General features: G+C 41.5%; 1 protein-coding gene across 1 annotated transcript; it reads right to left on the bottom strand.

Annotated features, from left to right (window-relative positions):
* Positions 1–220: 220 nt before the first annotated feature.
* On the bottom strand, positions 221–12,483 carry rnf19a (ring finger protein 19A, RBR E3 ubiquitin protein ligase). Its single transcript, XM_038724810.1, has 9 exons — positions 11,640–12,483; positions 7,383–7,591; positions 7,071–7,215; positions 6,246–6,408; positions 5,967–6,081; positions 5,492–5,650; positions 3,973–4,192; positions 3,605–3,748; positions 221–3,294 (listed from the first exon to the last, which is right to left on the bottom strand). The coding sequence occupies exons 1-9, from the start codon at positions 12,236–12,238 to the stop codon at positions 2,484–2,486; spliced, it is 2,565 nt and encodes an 854-aa protein (XP_038580738.1). The 5' UTR covers positions 12,239–12,483; the 3' UTR covers positions 221–2,483.
* Between the last annotated feature and the right edge of the window lie 1,891 nt (positions 12,484–14,374).

Genomic DNA, 14,374 nt, shown 5'->3' with positions numbered 1-14,374 from the left:
GTTAAAGTGCAAACCACCGCACTGCAGAAAACCATCATTTACAGGTCAAACCAGAGACAATAAGCTTGATAAAGAATTTTATTGTTTGAGGATATGCATTTACATACACATTATAAAGCAAATAAGTAGGGTGTGTGTGTATATATACACATATATATATATATATATACATATATATACATATATACATATACATATACACACACACACACACACACACACACACACACACACACACACACTTTTTCAAAATAGCATACGCTTCTTTTCACCAAGTTAGAAAATAGACCTGTCTTCAAATAATAATATAAAACTCACAGGAATTTAACAGGCATTTTTAACAGAAGGAGCATCAGCAGGGTGGGAATATCCTGCAGCTGGAGGCTTTTGAGGTGCATCAAAACTCTTTTTGTCGACACTACAGCTTCTCTGATGAGACTCTTCACTCCCAGACAGCTCATTCTGAGATTAGCTGGTTGACATCCCAGCAGAGGAATCTGTGGTCCGACTGAAAACTCACAGCAGCTGCTGAACACAGCATTTGATACTCAAAATGCTGAATGCTTCGGATAAAGAGGGTTTTTATTGCCAACAGGAGCAGGCCGACCACACAGGTGAACTGACTTTGGCTACTTTAAGGAAACGGATTTAAACCACCTCCCCAAAATCAAGTTTAAGCCAATGTTGTATTGTCATGGCTTTTCTGATCGACTTTCTAGCATTAGCACTCAGGGGAGGGCGAGAAACGTTATTTACAATCAGGTTCCGTGCATTTCACAAGGCAAATATAACTGCTTCGTGGTTTTTATGTTTATCATTTGAAGACCTACAGAAAGAGGAAATGAAAATAAAATAAAAACACTATACAAAAGGATTCCCCCCTCCAAAAAGGCACTGTGGGTCCAACAAATATAAAATTATTTGCATTATTTGCAAGGATTTAAGAAAACAACTTAAAACACATAGTTAAAGTACACCTAAAGCTCTGAATCAAAACTTATATTTTGATGTGGATATTACTGAGGATCAAAAATGTAACACTATTATCATCGTACATTCACTACTGAATATTTAAAATCAGTGAAAGATGAAGCAGTTTCTCATCACACCTTTAAGTATATCAGAGCTTTTTGGCTTATGTTCAATAATTATTCAAAAGATTCATTTTCTTATTGCAAATATATTGTTTGGTTGACTTCTAGTTTTAGTGACTGATTACTAAAACAAGCCCCATCATAGTAAGAGATGCTACGGTTTCAAATGAAAAACATGGGCTTTTCTGCTACGTTTACAAGTAATAACTTACAATTCCCTTTCTTTAACATCTCTCTCTTAATTCCATGATATACTAAAAACTGCAATGTAACCACAAACTGTTTTTTTAAACAGTGCAGACAGGTGCTTGTGGAGATTAATTCAAGATGGCAACAGTCTTAAATGCAAAATAAAATACAAAAAAGCAGGAGAATGGTTTCAGTCGCTATCAACACAGTTACCGCCAGATTATACTAAAAACTTGGACCCAACACAGGGTTTCAACATTAAAACAAACTTTCCCAAAATGGAAAATAAAAATAAGCAAAGACAAAGAACAAAAAACATTTTAAACAAATGCAATAATAATCATTTTACTTATAGATGATTATGGAAAAATAAAATTTGCTACAGTATGGACTGGCCCCTCTTAGGTTCAACAATCCTTAAGCGGTGGTGTTTCTCATGCCATTTTAAGAAGTGACAGAATTAACTGGTGGCACAGCGGTGGACCACAGTGATCCCTGATTCATGCAAACCCAGAAGAAAACGAGATTTTTGCCAGATGTCAGGAAGGAGAATAGGTTCAGGCTTTTGAATAGCAGCTCAATATACTACTGAAAAGAATACCGGACATTTTACTTGCCCCTATCCAGCTTCATCAGTTCTGCTTTTTGCAAGGATCAGGAAAAGGGTGTAAGAACTGCTTCGAACTTGGATTCAGAAAATCATTCAGGGGGCAGACTTTGCAGATCATCATAATAGCTGGATGGGCCTTCTGCAGTTATCTCAGCACCCTGATAACATACTTTACACCTGTCCATATACATCGACCTCTACCTACTATAGGCCTTGCTGCCTCCATTGACGCTTCAACAGGCTGAAACATCTGCTTCACACGTCTGCTTGTTCTTTCACTGAACAACAGAAACCACCAATCTGCTCAGACTGTACTGTGCCCCTCTTTACTTTATTCACCAATCTCTCTCCAACTGGGACGTCAACCCTCTCTCAACTGTATAGCCTGACATTCGCATAATATTCCTGCCTCTGCAGCAGATAGAAATATAATTAGACTTACACTTGACCACCAGCAAGATGTGTGGGGGGGGAGCAGCTTCCCAAGGGTGTGTGTGTGTGTGTGTGTGTGTGTGTGTGTGTGTGTGTTATAAGGCTAACTGAGCTAGCAGTGGTAACACCACCAACACCCGAAGAACAGGAGAGTTCTTTTAGATATCGGTTTGTATACAGCGTATCCTCGTTGGGCTTACAGGCTGTGCGGCAGTGTTTTTGCTGGTCTCTTTAATTTTCTCATCTTTCTCCGCCTGCGTGTCTGCGACATCACCTCCACTCTCCTCGTTGATGTATAGAAATGTCCCACTACTTCTACGTTCTTTTGGCGAAGCAGGTGGTGATGACGATAGCAGGCGGTGGGTGAAGGCTGCGTGGCTACTCTGAGGTGGATGATGCTCCAGGCGGTCGTTCTCCACCTCGGGCATGGGTGTGATGGTGACGTCATTGAAGATGGCGGCTGGACGATGAGATTCCATGGGTGTGGTGCAGGATGGATACACTGGTCGTGACGTTTCAGGGTCGGAGCAGCTGAGCTCTGAGGAAAAGTGGCTATAGTGTGAGTCGGCCACTGAGGGCAGGCTGCCGCTCAGAGATGGCGACTCAAACTCAGAGGAGTTAGTGCTGCGCTGCTCCAGGAGCTGGGCATCCATATCTCCCCGTGTCTCGTTAATCTGGGTTTCTCCTTTGCTGCTGCTGCTGCTGCTCGCTCTTTTCCAAAGCTTACCTTTGCTCTTCTTTCCCCCTGAAGTGGAGGGTTCTTTTGACCAGGGGGACGGGGGGCAGCAGTGGTCATCGTGCTGAGCACAGCAGCAAGTGGAGGGGCATGAGCATGGACCACCGCTAGCACCTTTAAGGCCGGCAGTGCTACTGCTACAGCTGGCTTCATCCAGGCTGCTGCTGGCACTGTAGTGCCTCATCTTCTCCGGTTTGGACTCCATGTCCGCCTGAACTTCCAGACTATTGTCTCTGTAAAAGAAGAACTCATTTTAGTCTATTTTTAGCATCCATCATGCATTTTCACTTTAATATTTATTAACTCCTACTTTTGACTACAGAACAAAAAAAAAATACCTCAAGTAACCAAATGATGAGATTACAACCAATTTGTTTTCATGTGCTTCCAGCATTATTTTCCAATGAAGCAGAAAGCATGCAGTACAAAATACTGACAAAAACAGCAAAGCAAAATGACTTTCCTTCAAACATTTGTACAAGAAAAACTAGGACAGAGATTTTTTTAAAGAAACGTTCTGCAGAGCATGCTCTGACTACTGACCTTTCCAAAGGCATGTAGGCATTAAGGATGGATCCTGCCATAGCTTTTGTGCTCGCATTGTCACTAATAGTCCCGAGACTGACGGTGGCTGATTCTCCGCTCAGACTGCAGCGCTCCTTTTGGACATCAGCCTGCACTTCCATCCTGTAAATAACAATTGACAGGAAATATAAAATAATCCACGTCTTGATGAGTCACTGCATGTTTCTTTATCCAAAATAGAAGAACACAATGGCAGACTAAGAAAAGTGTGCAACTTCAGAAACACACCTGGATAAAATGAGCACTCTTCGCTGGTCAAATTGTGCATTCAGTCTTCTTAATAAAACATTTACAGCAATGGAGAGATCATCCAGGTCGTTTATTACCTGTTGTAGCAGCTTCCAGAGAGGCTGCCGGTGATGCTGGTCCCAGCAAGGGCTGTGGTGCTGGCGTTGTCGCTCATGTTGTCCCGCTGGGCGGAGCTCATGCCGCAGCGCTCCATGTGGCTCCCGCTGACACTGAGGCTCAGGCCCGTCAGGCCACCGACACTCGCTCCATCTCCGAGGCTGGGATTGTTGAGCCGAGTCTCTGCCACCGAGGTTGTGTCTGTGGAGAAAAGGAGAAGCAGGAAATGTAATTTTTATTAATTTACAAAAGGTTTTCACTGACAGAGAAGAGCACATGAGGGCACGTAGTTTTTGTAAAGCAAAGAACTGTTTGGCTTAGAGAAATCAAGGAGGGGGAGGGAAATACAGATTGAGCCATGAAGAACAACTGGGGCAGGGGACCTCAGATAACAGCAGCAAACAAAAGAGAAATTGAGGTCAAGTTTATTCCTCTTAAAGTTATATCAATGACTTTACTGACTTTTATAGGCTTTACAGTCAACAGATTGATGAAGTCCTAGGTGTGAAAACATGTCATTAAGTCTCACACCTTATGTTCCTGGAAAGGTCAAAGTCCCTGCTCTCATTTGGATCCATAATTAGCATTCACAGTGTTGACAGAAGCTTTGAGAAACACAATCCATCTCCCAAAACAACTCCTGAGAGAGCAAGACGGACTCTACCTCTCGGGGCTGTCAGTTCGACAGTGACAAATGCATGCTGACAGGAAAAACTACTGACACTGCGGCAGTCATTTCACATTATAACACATCTCAAACACTTGTCTCCCATTAACCGTTTTGGCTCTTCAAGGACTATAAATAATCTAGATGCACACAAAAAAGCACTGACAGATGTGGCAGAGGTGTACTTATGCAAACCAAATGTTATGGTTGCTATAAAGCTGCTGGTATTTTCCATATATTAAAAAGGTGCTGTGCTGATTGTACCAATAATAATAATGACATTATCCAGTCTACAGTGACCGTGTGACAGGAGAGTAAATGTTTATTTTTATATATATGAACATCTGGGTCATTCTGATTATCATAACTAACTTACATTAATTGACAAAAGGTAATAAGAATGTGAAAGCAAAGCAGCGTGAGACTGGAATATAAGCAAGGAAGGGAGACTAATTAAACCGGTTTATTAATAATTTAGTGATTTGTCTTTTAGTCTGGTATGTTTCATGGGGTCTTGAGCTTCTATAGAAGATGCCTAGATGTACTCCATGTTTTTATTTTACACTGTCACCTGATGTACATTGTGTAATGTTGAGTTTGTGTGGGAGGTTTAACATATTTTTGTTATATAATTCATGTATTTTAAGTCTGTGTTTCACCTGACTGCAAGACAAATGGTCTGCTTGGGGGCAATAAAGCGGTTCAAGCTAAAGCTTAAGTTTTAATGCCTCTTCTATTTGTATATTCTGAACACTCCTGAGATCACGTAGGAGACCAGTTGTATTGCTTTCCTGTGTTGTTTGTCTTTCTTTCCATCAGTTAAAGACGCTCACCTGTGGCTGCTGCCCCACTACCTATGTTGTCATTTTCGTCATCAAACTCGATGCGCACCCCTTTGCCATTGCCAGCAGACACTCCACAGCCTCCACCCCGGCACAGTGAGATGGGGACAACTCCGTAGACGTAAGCCAGCATGATGGGGACACCGATGCCTGCGCGACACAATGTAAACACAAACTTACAGAGTGGAAATGTTAGAGGTTTGACTACATAGCTTTCTCCTTTCTAAACACTGAAAAATATCCCAGCATATCCACCTTTTTAGACAGCTCAAAGCAGAAAGACAAGAATGCATTGTGACAAATGTTTTGTCCCAATTTCCAAACCCCGTTTGATTTTATACATTACTCCCTTTATACTTTATATGACCCATCAAAAGGAAACTCTTAAGTCATTTAAATGTTGTTGAGAAACAGATGAAGGAGAAAAGGCCAAGAGGGAAAAGAGAGAAAAGGCTTTCTTTCTTACCAACAGTGACAGCTGCGACCACAGGCGACACGATCACAGACAGCGTCACACCACCAGCTATTACCAAGTTCCTCTTGTGTTTAGAGATGTCCTTGCCTTCATAGCGATTATGGATCTGAGGAAGAAAAACGTTATTTGATACTTTAAAAAATACTTTAAAAAGCTTTACCACTGCCAGCTGTCTTGTGTTCACCGTCTCCCTCTATGGTTTCCATCTATCTGAACAAACTGTTGGTTTTGACCATTATCATTCCTCAGCTGTCTGGCGTGAGCTCCCACCTTTCTGCCAACATAGACCGGGATGCCAATGATCATTGCAGGGATAGCGATGCCAGCTATGAGAGCAATGCCCACGGGCGCGCCCACCAACGTGCCGAGCTGCCACAGAATCTTCTTCTTTCTGCTCCAGGGCTTCTTCCCCCAGAAGGTGCAGCCTGACGGACTGAGAGGATTGGAGGGAGAGAGGAAAGTGGGTTGTCAGGATGTGTATCATGGTTACAATCACTAATAAAACTAAGGCTGAAACATCAGTAAATGGATTTCCATTTTAGTAAAATCATTCAGATGTACGTGCATCACAAAAACAACAAATACATACACATACTCAGATCTAGTTTTTTTATGCTCTGCTGAAACACATCCTATCATCACAATGCTCAATGAGCCCTAACTCTACTAAACAAGCCAACAAAAAATTAAAAATTAAAAAAACGTCTAAAGTGAAATAAAAAAAACAAACAACTTCACAGCTCTGGAATCAGCTTGTAATTGGACCTTGAGTTAAGATTTACTACTATTTGCAAAGTCAAACATGAACTGTCACACTCAGACAAAACTGAAATTAAATTCAAGATCAAAACACAGCTACCCCACTAGCAGTAAACGTTTAGAGATATGGTTTGATTCCCGCTGGGGACCTTTCTTGCATGTCAAACCCCTCTCTCCCCCCATGTCTCTTTATACTGTTGGCTCTCAAACAAAGGTAAAATGCCAAAAAATGTTCTTTTAAAAACAAAACAGGAAAACAAAACAGATGTGTAGATGTGCAGGGTTTTTTTTTGTTTGTTTGTTTGTTTTTTTCTATCTGGCGTACGTGTGGCTCACCTTAAATAGTGCAGGTCAGAGATCTCCTTCATGCAGAGCCAGCAAAACTCGCAGCCGCAGACAGCACAAGTCATGTGATTACAGCTCCCATCATTCATCTTGATGATATAGGCAGCACAACGAGGGCACGGCTTGATGTCATCACCTTGTGGAGATAGGCGGGTGATTGAGGGAAAGCATGAGAAGCATTTTGGTGAATATTTATAGTGCATGTACTGTGAACTTCTCTGTGCATGAGTGCGAGGCTGAAAAAATGTGATGGGTGTGTTAAAATGTACAGACAGGTGTGTGAGGTATTTATTTGTGTGTTACCTGCAGCTCCGCTCTCTTGACTGTAGCTGAGGGAGGAGGACCTGAAATTCCTCAGCCGGAAAGTTTGGGCCCTTTGTTGCCGTGCCGTGTCACATGTCTGGTTGGGATGCCACAGCTGTTTGCAGTGGTAGCAGAACTCGGTCCCACAACCCTCACGCCCACAGGTGATCTTTGGGCAGCTGGCACAGCCAAATGCAATGACTGCATAACTAAGAGAGAGAGAAAAAAATTAAAAATCTGCCAAAATGGTGGTTAGTATGGATGTAGTAGTTTAGCGCAACACTAGGGGTCAGCTGGGCTAAAAAAGACAGAGGTAGAGGCAGAGCCAGAGTGTAAAACCAAGGAGACAAACTTGCTGTGTTTAAATACAAAAATCAAATACACTTTCACAGTGTACACTGCTGCCATTTACATCTTCAAGAAGCCGAGACTTTGAGAAGCGTTTGTTATATAAACACATGAAATTAGCTGACTTTCCACAACGATTTCACCAATGAGCTCTGTTACAATAAATCAGTACTGGCACAATCAGTTCTGCATGACTGCCATGTCACCATAGTGTCCCCCATCAATCATTACAATAATCAATTTGAAAGCTATTGAACAGTACATGGCACGGCTGAGGCAAAGTCCAAAGACTATTTCGTCATAAACATGAAAATCTACTACAACTTGAGAAACTGGTATTATAAAAATAAATTGTTGCAGCAGATATGTGTATCCCAACATAATTACTGCTGCAGATAAATAGCTTTATCATCTGTGAAAGTAATAAAATAATTGTGAGCAACTGTTTCCCTTGCTTGCTGACTCACAAATCCACTTGTGTCCTTCTGGTATGAACAGGCTGAGAATTATGACAATTATGTTGAAAGGAACACCGTAGACATGGTAGAAAGGAGTGCAAAGCACATGGCTTATTAATACAATAAGTATATGTATAAGAAATTCAGCTAAAACCTGAGATTGTTGCAGCAATTCAACAGCATCCCATAGAAGGGTTATCAGGGGAGCAGTAGAGACGATCAGGACAAACAAACACTGGACATTGTGTAACAGCTATATTGGATTTCTCAACAGTCCAGTGTAAATGACCAAAATAAGAGTCTGCAGGTTGCATGAAACCCTCAGCTGATCAGCTCAAACACTTTGCACATGCACTAATAATATCTTATTTTTTAGGAATGTAGCACGACAGAATATTTCTGCACAAATTCCCTGAAAATTATTAAAGCTAATTAAGTGGCAGTTGTGGCATCAACTGACGTACACACCACTGCTGTTGGTTGATGAACACAGCTGTTAACTTAGCCAAGATTGTGGTTAAAAATAGATAAGTATTTAATCCAATAGACATGCGAACATCAGCTGATACCAGAGAACAGAGGCAACAGTTGTGAAGAAGGTGGTGGTTACGTAAAATAACTATATTACTCATAATTAAAAAAAAATTGTTATCAAAAGTGAAATAACAATACTTTATTTTTGGCAAAAAAACAAAAACAAACAAAAAACACGAATTAAGAGTAATTCTGGTAAAGCAAACCCTGGCCCTTATACCCTGGCCGTTATATGCATCATTTTCATATACACAGGCCTCTAATAATAACTAAATTACTTAGAAATTAGAGAGTAGCGTTGCAATGATCAGTCGATTAATCTGCCATCATACTGATAATCGATTATTCGTTTAAGTCGTGTAATGGTGCTTGCATTTATGTAAACTGAATATTTTATGGCTTTAGACTGTTGGATTGACAAAACAATACACTTATAGGCATCACCTTAGACACTGACAATTATGATGGGCATTTTTCTCACAGTTTTTTGATGTTTTAAAAACCACACAATCGATTTGGGGGATTTATCAACAATAAAAATAATCTGTAACCGCAGCTCATGCACTGAAATCCAAGAACCTTTAGGTTGTCTGGAAGATGGAAAAAGGGGATGAAATGGACAGAAGGAAAACAAAAACAAACTTCAGGCAAGAGTAGGCTTAGAGTAGAGCAGGGAGATGAGGTTTATGAAAAGCCTTTCTTTGCATTGACTTTTCTGGGGCAACATTAATAAAAATATTAAAGTTAAAAATGAGTGTAAGGGTGGACTATGATCACAGATACAGAATTTACATAATGCTTTAAATATGTTATAGTGGTTTTCTGTTCTATGGTGTCAGATGAAGGAAACAAAAACAAAAGTACCGGTAAATTACATTACTTAAGGTTTTCCGTAGAAACTGACACACTTTGGAGGAGTAGGAGTAGTAGTAGGGCATGTGAGCACTATATACACCTACAGAGCATTCAGTCTAGACAGTTTCCAGTCAGTCTTCACTGACGCCTCAGTGTGGTAACATGATGGAAAATGGTGGGAGAACTTCCAGACGGACCTTTTGGTATTATTGCCATTCTGTGTTTTCCCACATTGATTTCAATATATAAATCATAATCAATGTAACAACTGCATTCCTGTTCAACGTCATTTGCACAAAAATACAAAAACTGATCAAATAAGGTTTAGACATGGCAACCCCAAAATGTGCACTGAACTTTGTATGACACCCCTGTAAAGCCAAGACTCTACCCTGCATAAAGATGAATGATTTATCTCTTTATGGCAAATGTTCATGCAGAGGATTCTTTTAATTTGACCAACCTACCTGCGACCAGCACAGCCTGATAACTTTTTGAGCATAATTATACAACAATAAAAAGCGACAGCATTAACCAGTGGAGATGGTGACAGTGAGCCAGAGCTTAACAGATTAGATGACAAGAGCAAGAAGAGCTGAAACAAGCTCATGAAAGAGCCATTATTCTAACAGACAAGGTCAGCAGTGTTGATGCAACAAAGCCACGAGAGAGAGTGAAGGGTAAAGCTATTACTGAACTCAGCAATCACTCAAAACTAAGCTAACAATGATAACTGAATGCAGGGAATGTGGACTTGTAACCGCTCCAAAACCTTTAAAAACACTACACATGAAACATTTTCTTTAAAAAAGCAACTGCATCAGCAAACAAAAACCAAAAAAACCAGACAGTCACAGATGCAGATGAGCAGTTCATGCTGTGCGCACAGCAGTAGTCATAGAGTCAACAGGTACAACAAGGTGACCAAGTGAGCACAGAGAGCATAATGTTGGCCTCAACTTTTTTTTAAACTTGAAGATATTATGATGATTATTAACAGACAAATCAGTTTTATTCAAAAACAATTAACATTTCTAGCCCTATCTTTAAAGAAAAAAAAAAGGGCTAAAGAAATACACATAACCTGACTTAAACATTTACATAACAGAAATGCATTTAGTTGTAACATCATGTATACTTCTTATTGTTTAATATGCTCCTATATTTAAACATACTGTAGTCCATTATGTGATTACAAACATGACAGGTCCAGTCTGACAACAATGAGCATAATCATCACTTGCTGCTCACGTCTTTCTTGGCTGACTCATCGGGTTGACAGAAAAAAATTAAAAATAGGTCCATTACGGTTACGAGATATTTATAACTCGGGCATAAACGCAGAAGCTGGGGTGAACTTCAAAAGGCCAGATTACAGCCTTGAAGTTTCCTTGATGTAGCTCCTTACGATGTTATTTTGGGACTTCAGATGTACAAAGTATCTAGAACCGAAATAGAGATTTTTAAATATTAAATAAAGGTTGTGGTCTATGTGGAAATAATCTTACATGCTTGAGACTTTTATGGCTACCTGGCTGAATCAGAACTTGTAAATTTGAGAATGTTTTGTTGCCACAAATGTGGACGACACTTATGTGCCAAGACCTTTCAAGATCCCTACACAGAGTGGCTCTAAGCTTCTGCCTCTCTCTTATTATTTATTTTCTCGTGTCTGTGCTACACTGCCCTGTTTGCACCCCATTGTGCCTGTACTATTTCTCACCTCTGCCTTCTGCATGTTTTTGCCTCGTTTGTCCCTCAGTATTGAATGTTTTGTCTGTGTACATTTGTCTCCCCACCCCCAAGAGGCTAATCCCCTCTTGCCAGACCATCCTCGTAAATAAAAAGTTGTTCTTAAATGTCCTGTCTGGTTAAAATAAAGGTTGAATAAGAAATAAAATCTGAAAAATTTTAAAATTCATTCACACCTTTAAGTTACACCTAAATCAAATAAGCTTTCGCCTCGATTCAGCTGGTGAATCATACTTTATGTAAAGAGCAGGTTGTGCTATTATGTTATTCTCTGAGTCTCCAATTGAATCCCTCAGGTTCTCATTCTTACCCACAGTCAGGGGCGGGGCACCAGCGGCAGTCAGGTTCAGACACCAGCCATCTCCTCAGCATGAACTCCTCGTACTTCTCCATGAGGGCTCGGTCCCCCAGGATCATCTGGATGTCGTGGGGATTGAAGCGCTCTGAGCACTCAGGACAGCAGATGTTGACACGAGACTCTGAGATCTCGATGCGCAGATACTGCCGCAGGCACTCTGCACACGAGCGGTGGTGACAGGTCATGATGTCTGGGAAGCGCTCGCGTGTATGTCGCAGTAGGCACAGAGGACATTCCAGCAGCTCTGATAAAGAACCCGACACTGAGGAAGTCGATGCTGCAGCCAGTGCGGAGTGGGAAGAAGTTTTATCATGCAAAGTCTCTGGCTGGACACTTTCGGTGGCGTCCACTCCAGCTCCAGCTTGCAGAGGCCTGGACTTGCGCTTTGGGTCACGGTCAGGCCGGCGTCGCCGACCAAAGAACGAGTGAAGGGACAGACGGCGCTTCTTGGGGGTCTTTCTAATTGAAGGGAGGCTAACAGAGGAGGCAGCAGATTGAAGGTCTCGCTCTGAGCCTGAGCTGCCATGATGATGCTGGTGCAGGCTGCTCATCACGCCAGAAGGGGCGCCGCTGGTGCTACGACCAGAAATCACCACATCAGGAGAGGAGATGAGGGATGGGGAAAGGGAGGGAGATGGAGAGAGGGACAGGATGGTTAGGGGAGGGGGCTGGGTCGCTGTTAGCTAGGACATAGTGGCTGGAAGCTGGTAAATGAGGTCTGGAAGTCTGTGGTGTGGTTTGTCCCTGGTTTAAATCACAGTGATGAGATGTAGATGTTCAGATGTAGGACACCAACCTGAGAGATAGGAAAAAAAGATCAGGTACAGAACCAAAGCTGAATGCAATAACTTTTAATGTTCTGTGGAAAAAACAGAAGCATTTGGAAGCACAATTTAGTGGTCCCTCAGGATGCCTCAATTGGAGACATGACGTTAAAAATCTGACAAAAATCTAGACAAGACAACAATCACTGAGGCGTTTCACTGATCCCAGTGTTAAGGAAAGACTTCTTGCAGGATTTCAGGCGTGTCTTCTGCGTAAGTGTGTTTGTGCATGTGAGACTGCTTACATAAAAAGACGGCAGGCTTTCCCTCGAGTGCGTATTAGTCATGTATAGGCAAAACAAGACAAAATGTGTGTTTTTCCCATAGTAGATCTCCGGTGTGCCCACAGCTGTGTCAATGGATGTGGATGGGTAGCTGTTTGACGACAATGCTACACAAAACCAAACGTAGTGCAAGTAGTTCTAATTCATTCTAATGGTTCTGTCCTGCTGACATATACCTACACAAAAGACATACTAGAGACCGTCAAGTAATGACAAGCGCATTTCCTGCTGAAAAAACAGTTTTTGGGTGTGGTGCTATGCTGGCTTCCATAGAGCTGGCAGATCTCTCTCTAAACATGGTGGTGATGGTGCAGTGGATAAGACACATGCCTTTGGTGTAAGAGACCTGGGTTCAATCCCCCACTGCGACACATCCACCAATGTGTCCCTAAGCAAGACACCTAACCCCTAGTTGCTCCAGAGGCGTGCGACCTCTGACATGTATAGCAATTGTAAGTCGCTATGGATAAAAGTGACTTACAATTGCAATTAATAAATGGAACATAAACCTCTCTGGCGCCTTGGACTGATTCCCAAAAAAATAAAAAAAATAAAACACACACACACACACACACACACCCACCCCAACTAGTCGAAAGATGTCACACAATTTGCAATTTGCCAAACTTCAACATGGACACCTGATTCTTTGCTGCATCCACCTTCCAGCGTCCAAGAGATTTTAATGCTAAACCTTTTCACTTTAAAAGGTTACCTGTTTTTTTTCCCCTTGCTTTTTTTTGCAGTCCAAAATCCACAACAGACCTTTCAAATCAATAACCATTGCCAAATCAGGCTATAACACAGCTTTAAAATCACGTGGCGTGTTCCCATCTTAACTGACGAAATCCCCCGTTTTATTTATGTCCTCAAATTTGTCCAACCCATCTCTCATTGGAAAACAACTAAACACAGCAATGCAGAAAAAAAACTGACATCAGCAAAAGGTGCTGCAGCTGAGGGCTATGGCCAATGTTATTTAAAAACCCTTTTATCTCCTTGGAATACACTGTCTCACATACCATGTTGGTTTATTAGTGGTCAGAGAAAGTAAAGGTTTGCCATGCCATCTGTTTCCATTACCATTCTCAACTTCCATCACAGTTAGTTTTAAGATTTGGTCATTTTGAGAAAAGTCTGATATGTCGTTGCTCCTGCATTGCTCTGTGTATAATGACACAGCAAAAAGTGCAGTGATACGACTGAAAAAGTCTGAGTTGAGAAGCTTTGCCTTTGCTGGTCCTGAAATGTCCTCAAAACTACTGCTGCAGATTCAACTTTCCAAATATTCAACTGTCAAAATCCTAAAGCATAATACCAGGCAGGCAGAGTGGAGAAAACAGAATGATTTCCCTCTGCTTCAGTATGCCCTTGTGTTTGTGTCATTAGAGAATAATTTCAGGAAAATTCCAGTGGGAGCCAAAAGGTGACTAATTAACAAGCCCAACTGCAAATCTCAACTGGGACAGCAATCCTGCAAACACTCGCGCTAAAAACCTAGAAACCTCAGTCTGACTGGCTCCAGTTTTTCTCCCCTCATGACATGCATGCAACAGTTACTACATTAGTGTTGAAGCTA

Source organism: Micropterus salmoides, unplaced genomic scaffold, assembly GCF_014851395.1.
Source record: "Micropterus salmoides isolate LMB-PRFRI ecotype aquatic unplaced genomic scaffold, ASM1485139v1 Ms_hic_scaffold_17, whole genome shotgun sequence".
Lineage (NCBI taxonomy): Eukaryota > Metazoa > Chordata > Actinopteri > Centrarchiformes > Centrarchidae > Micropterus > Micropterus salmoides.
Note: the sequence above shows the minus strand (reverse complement) of the source record. Positions and strands in the feature narration are given on the sequence as shown.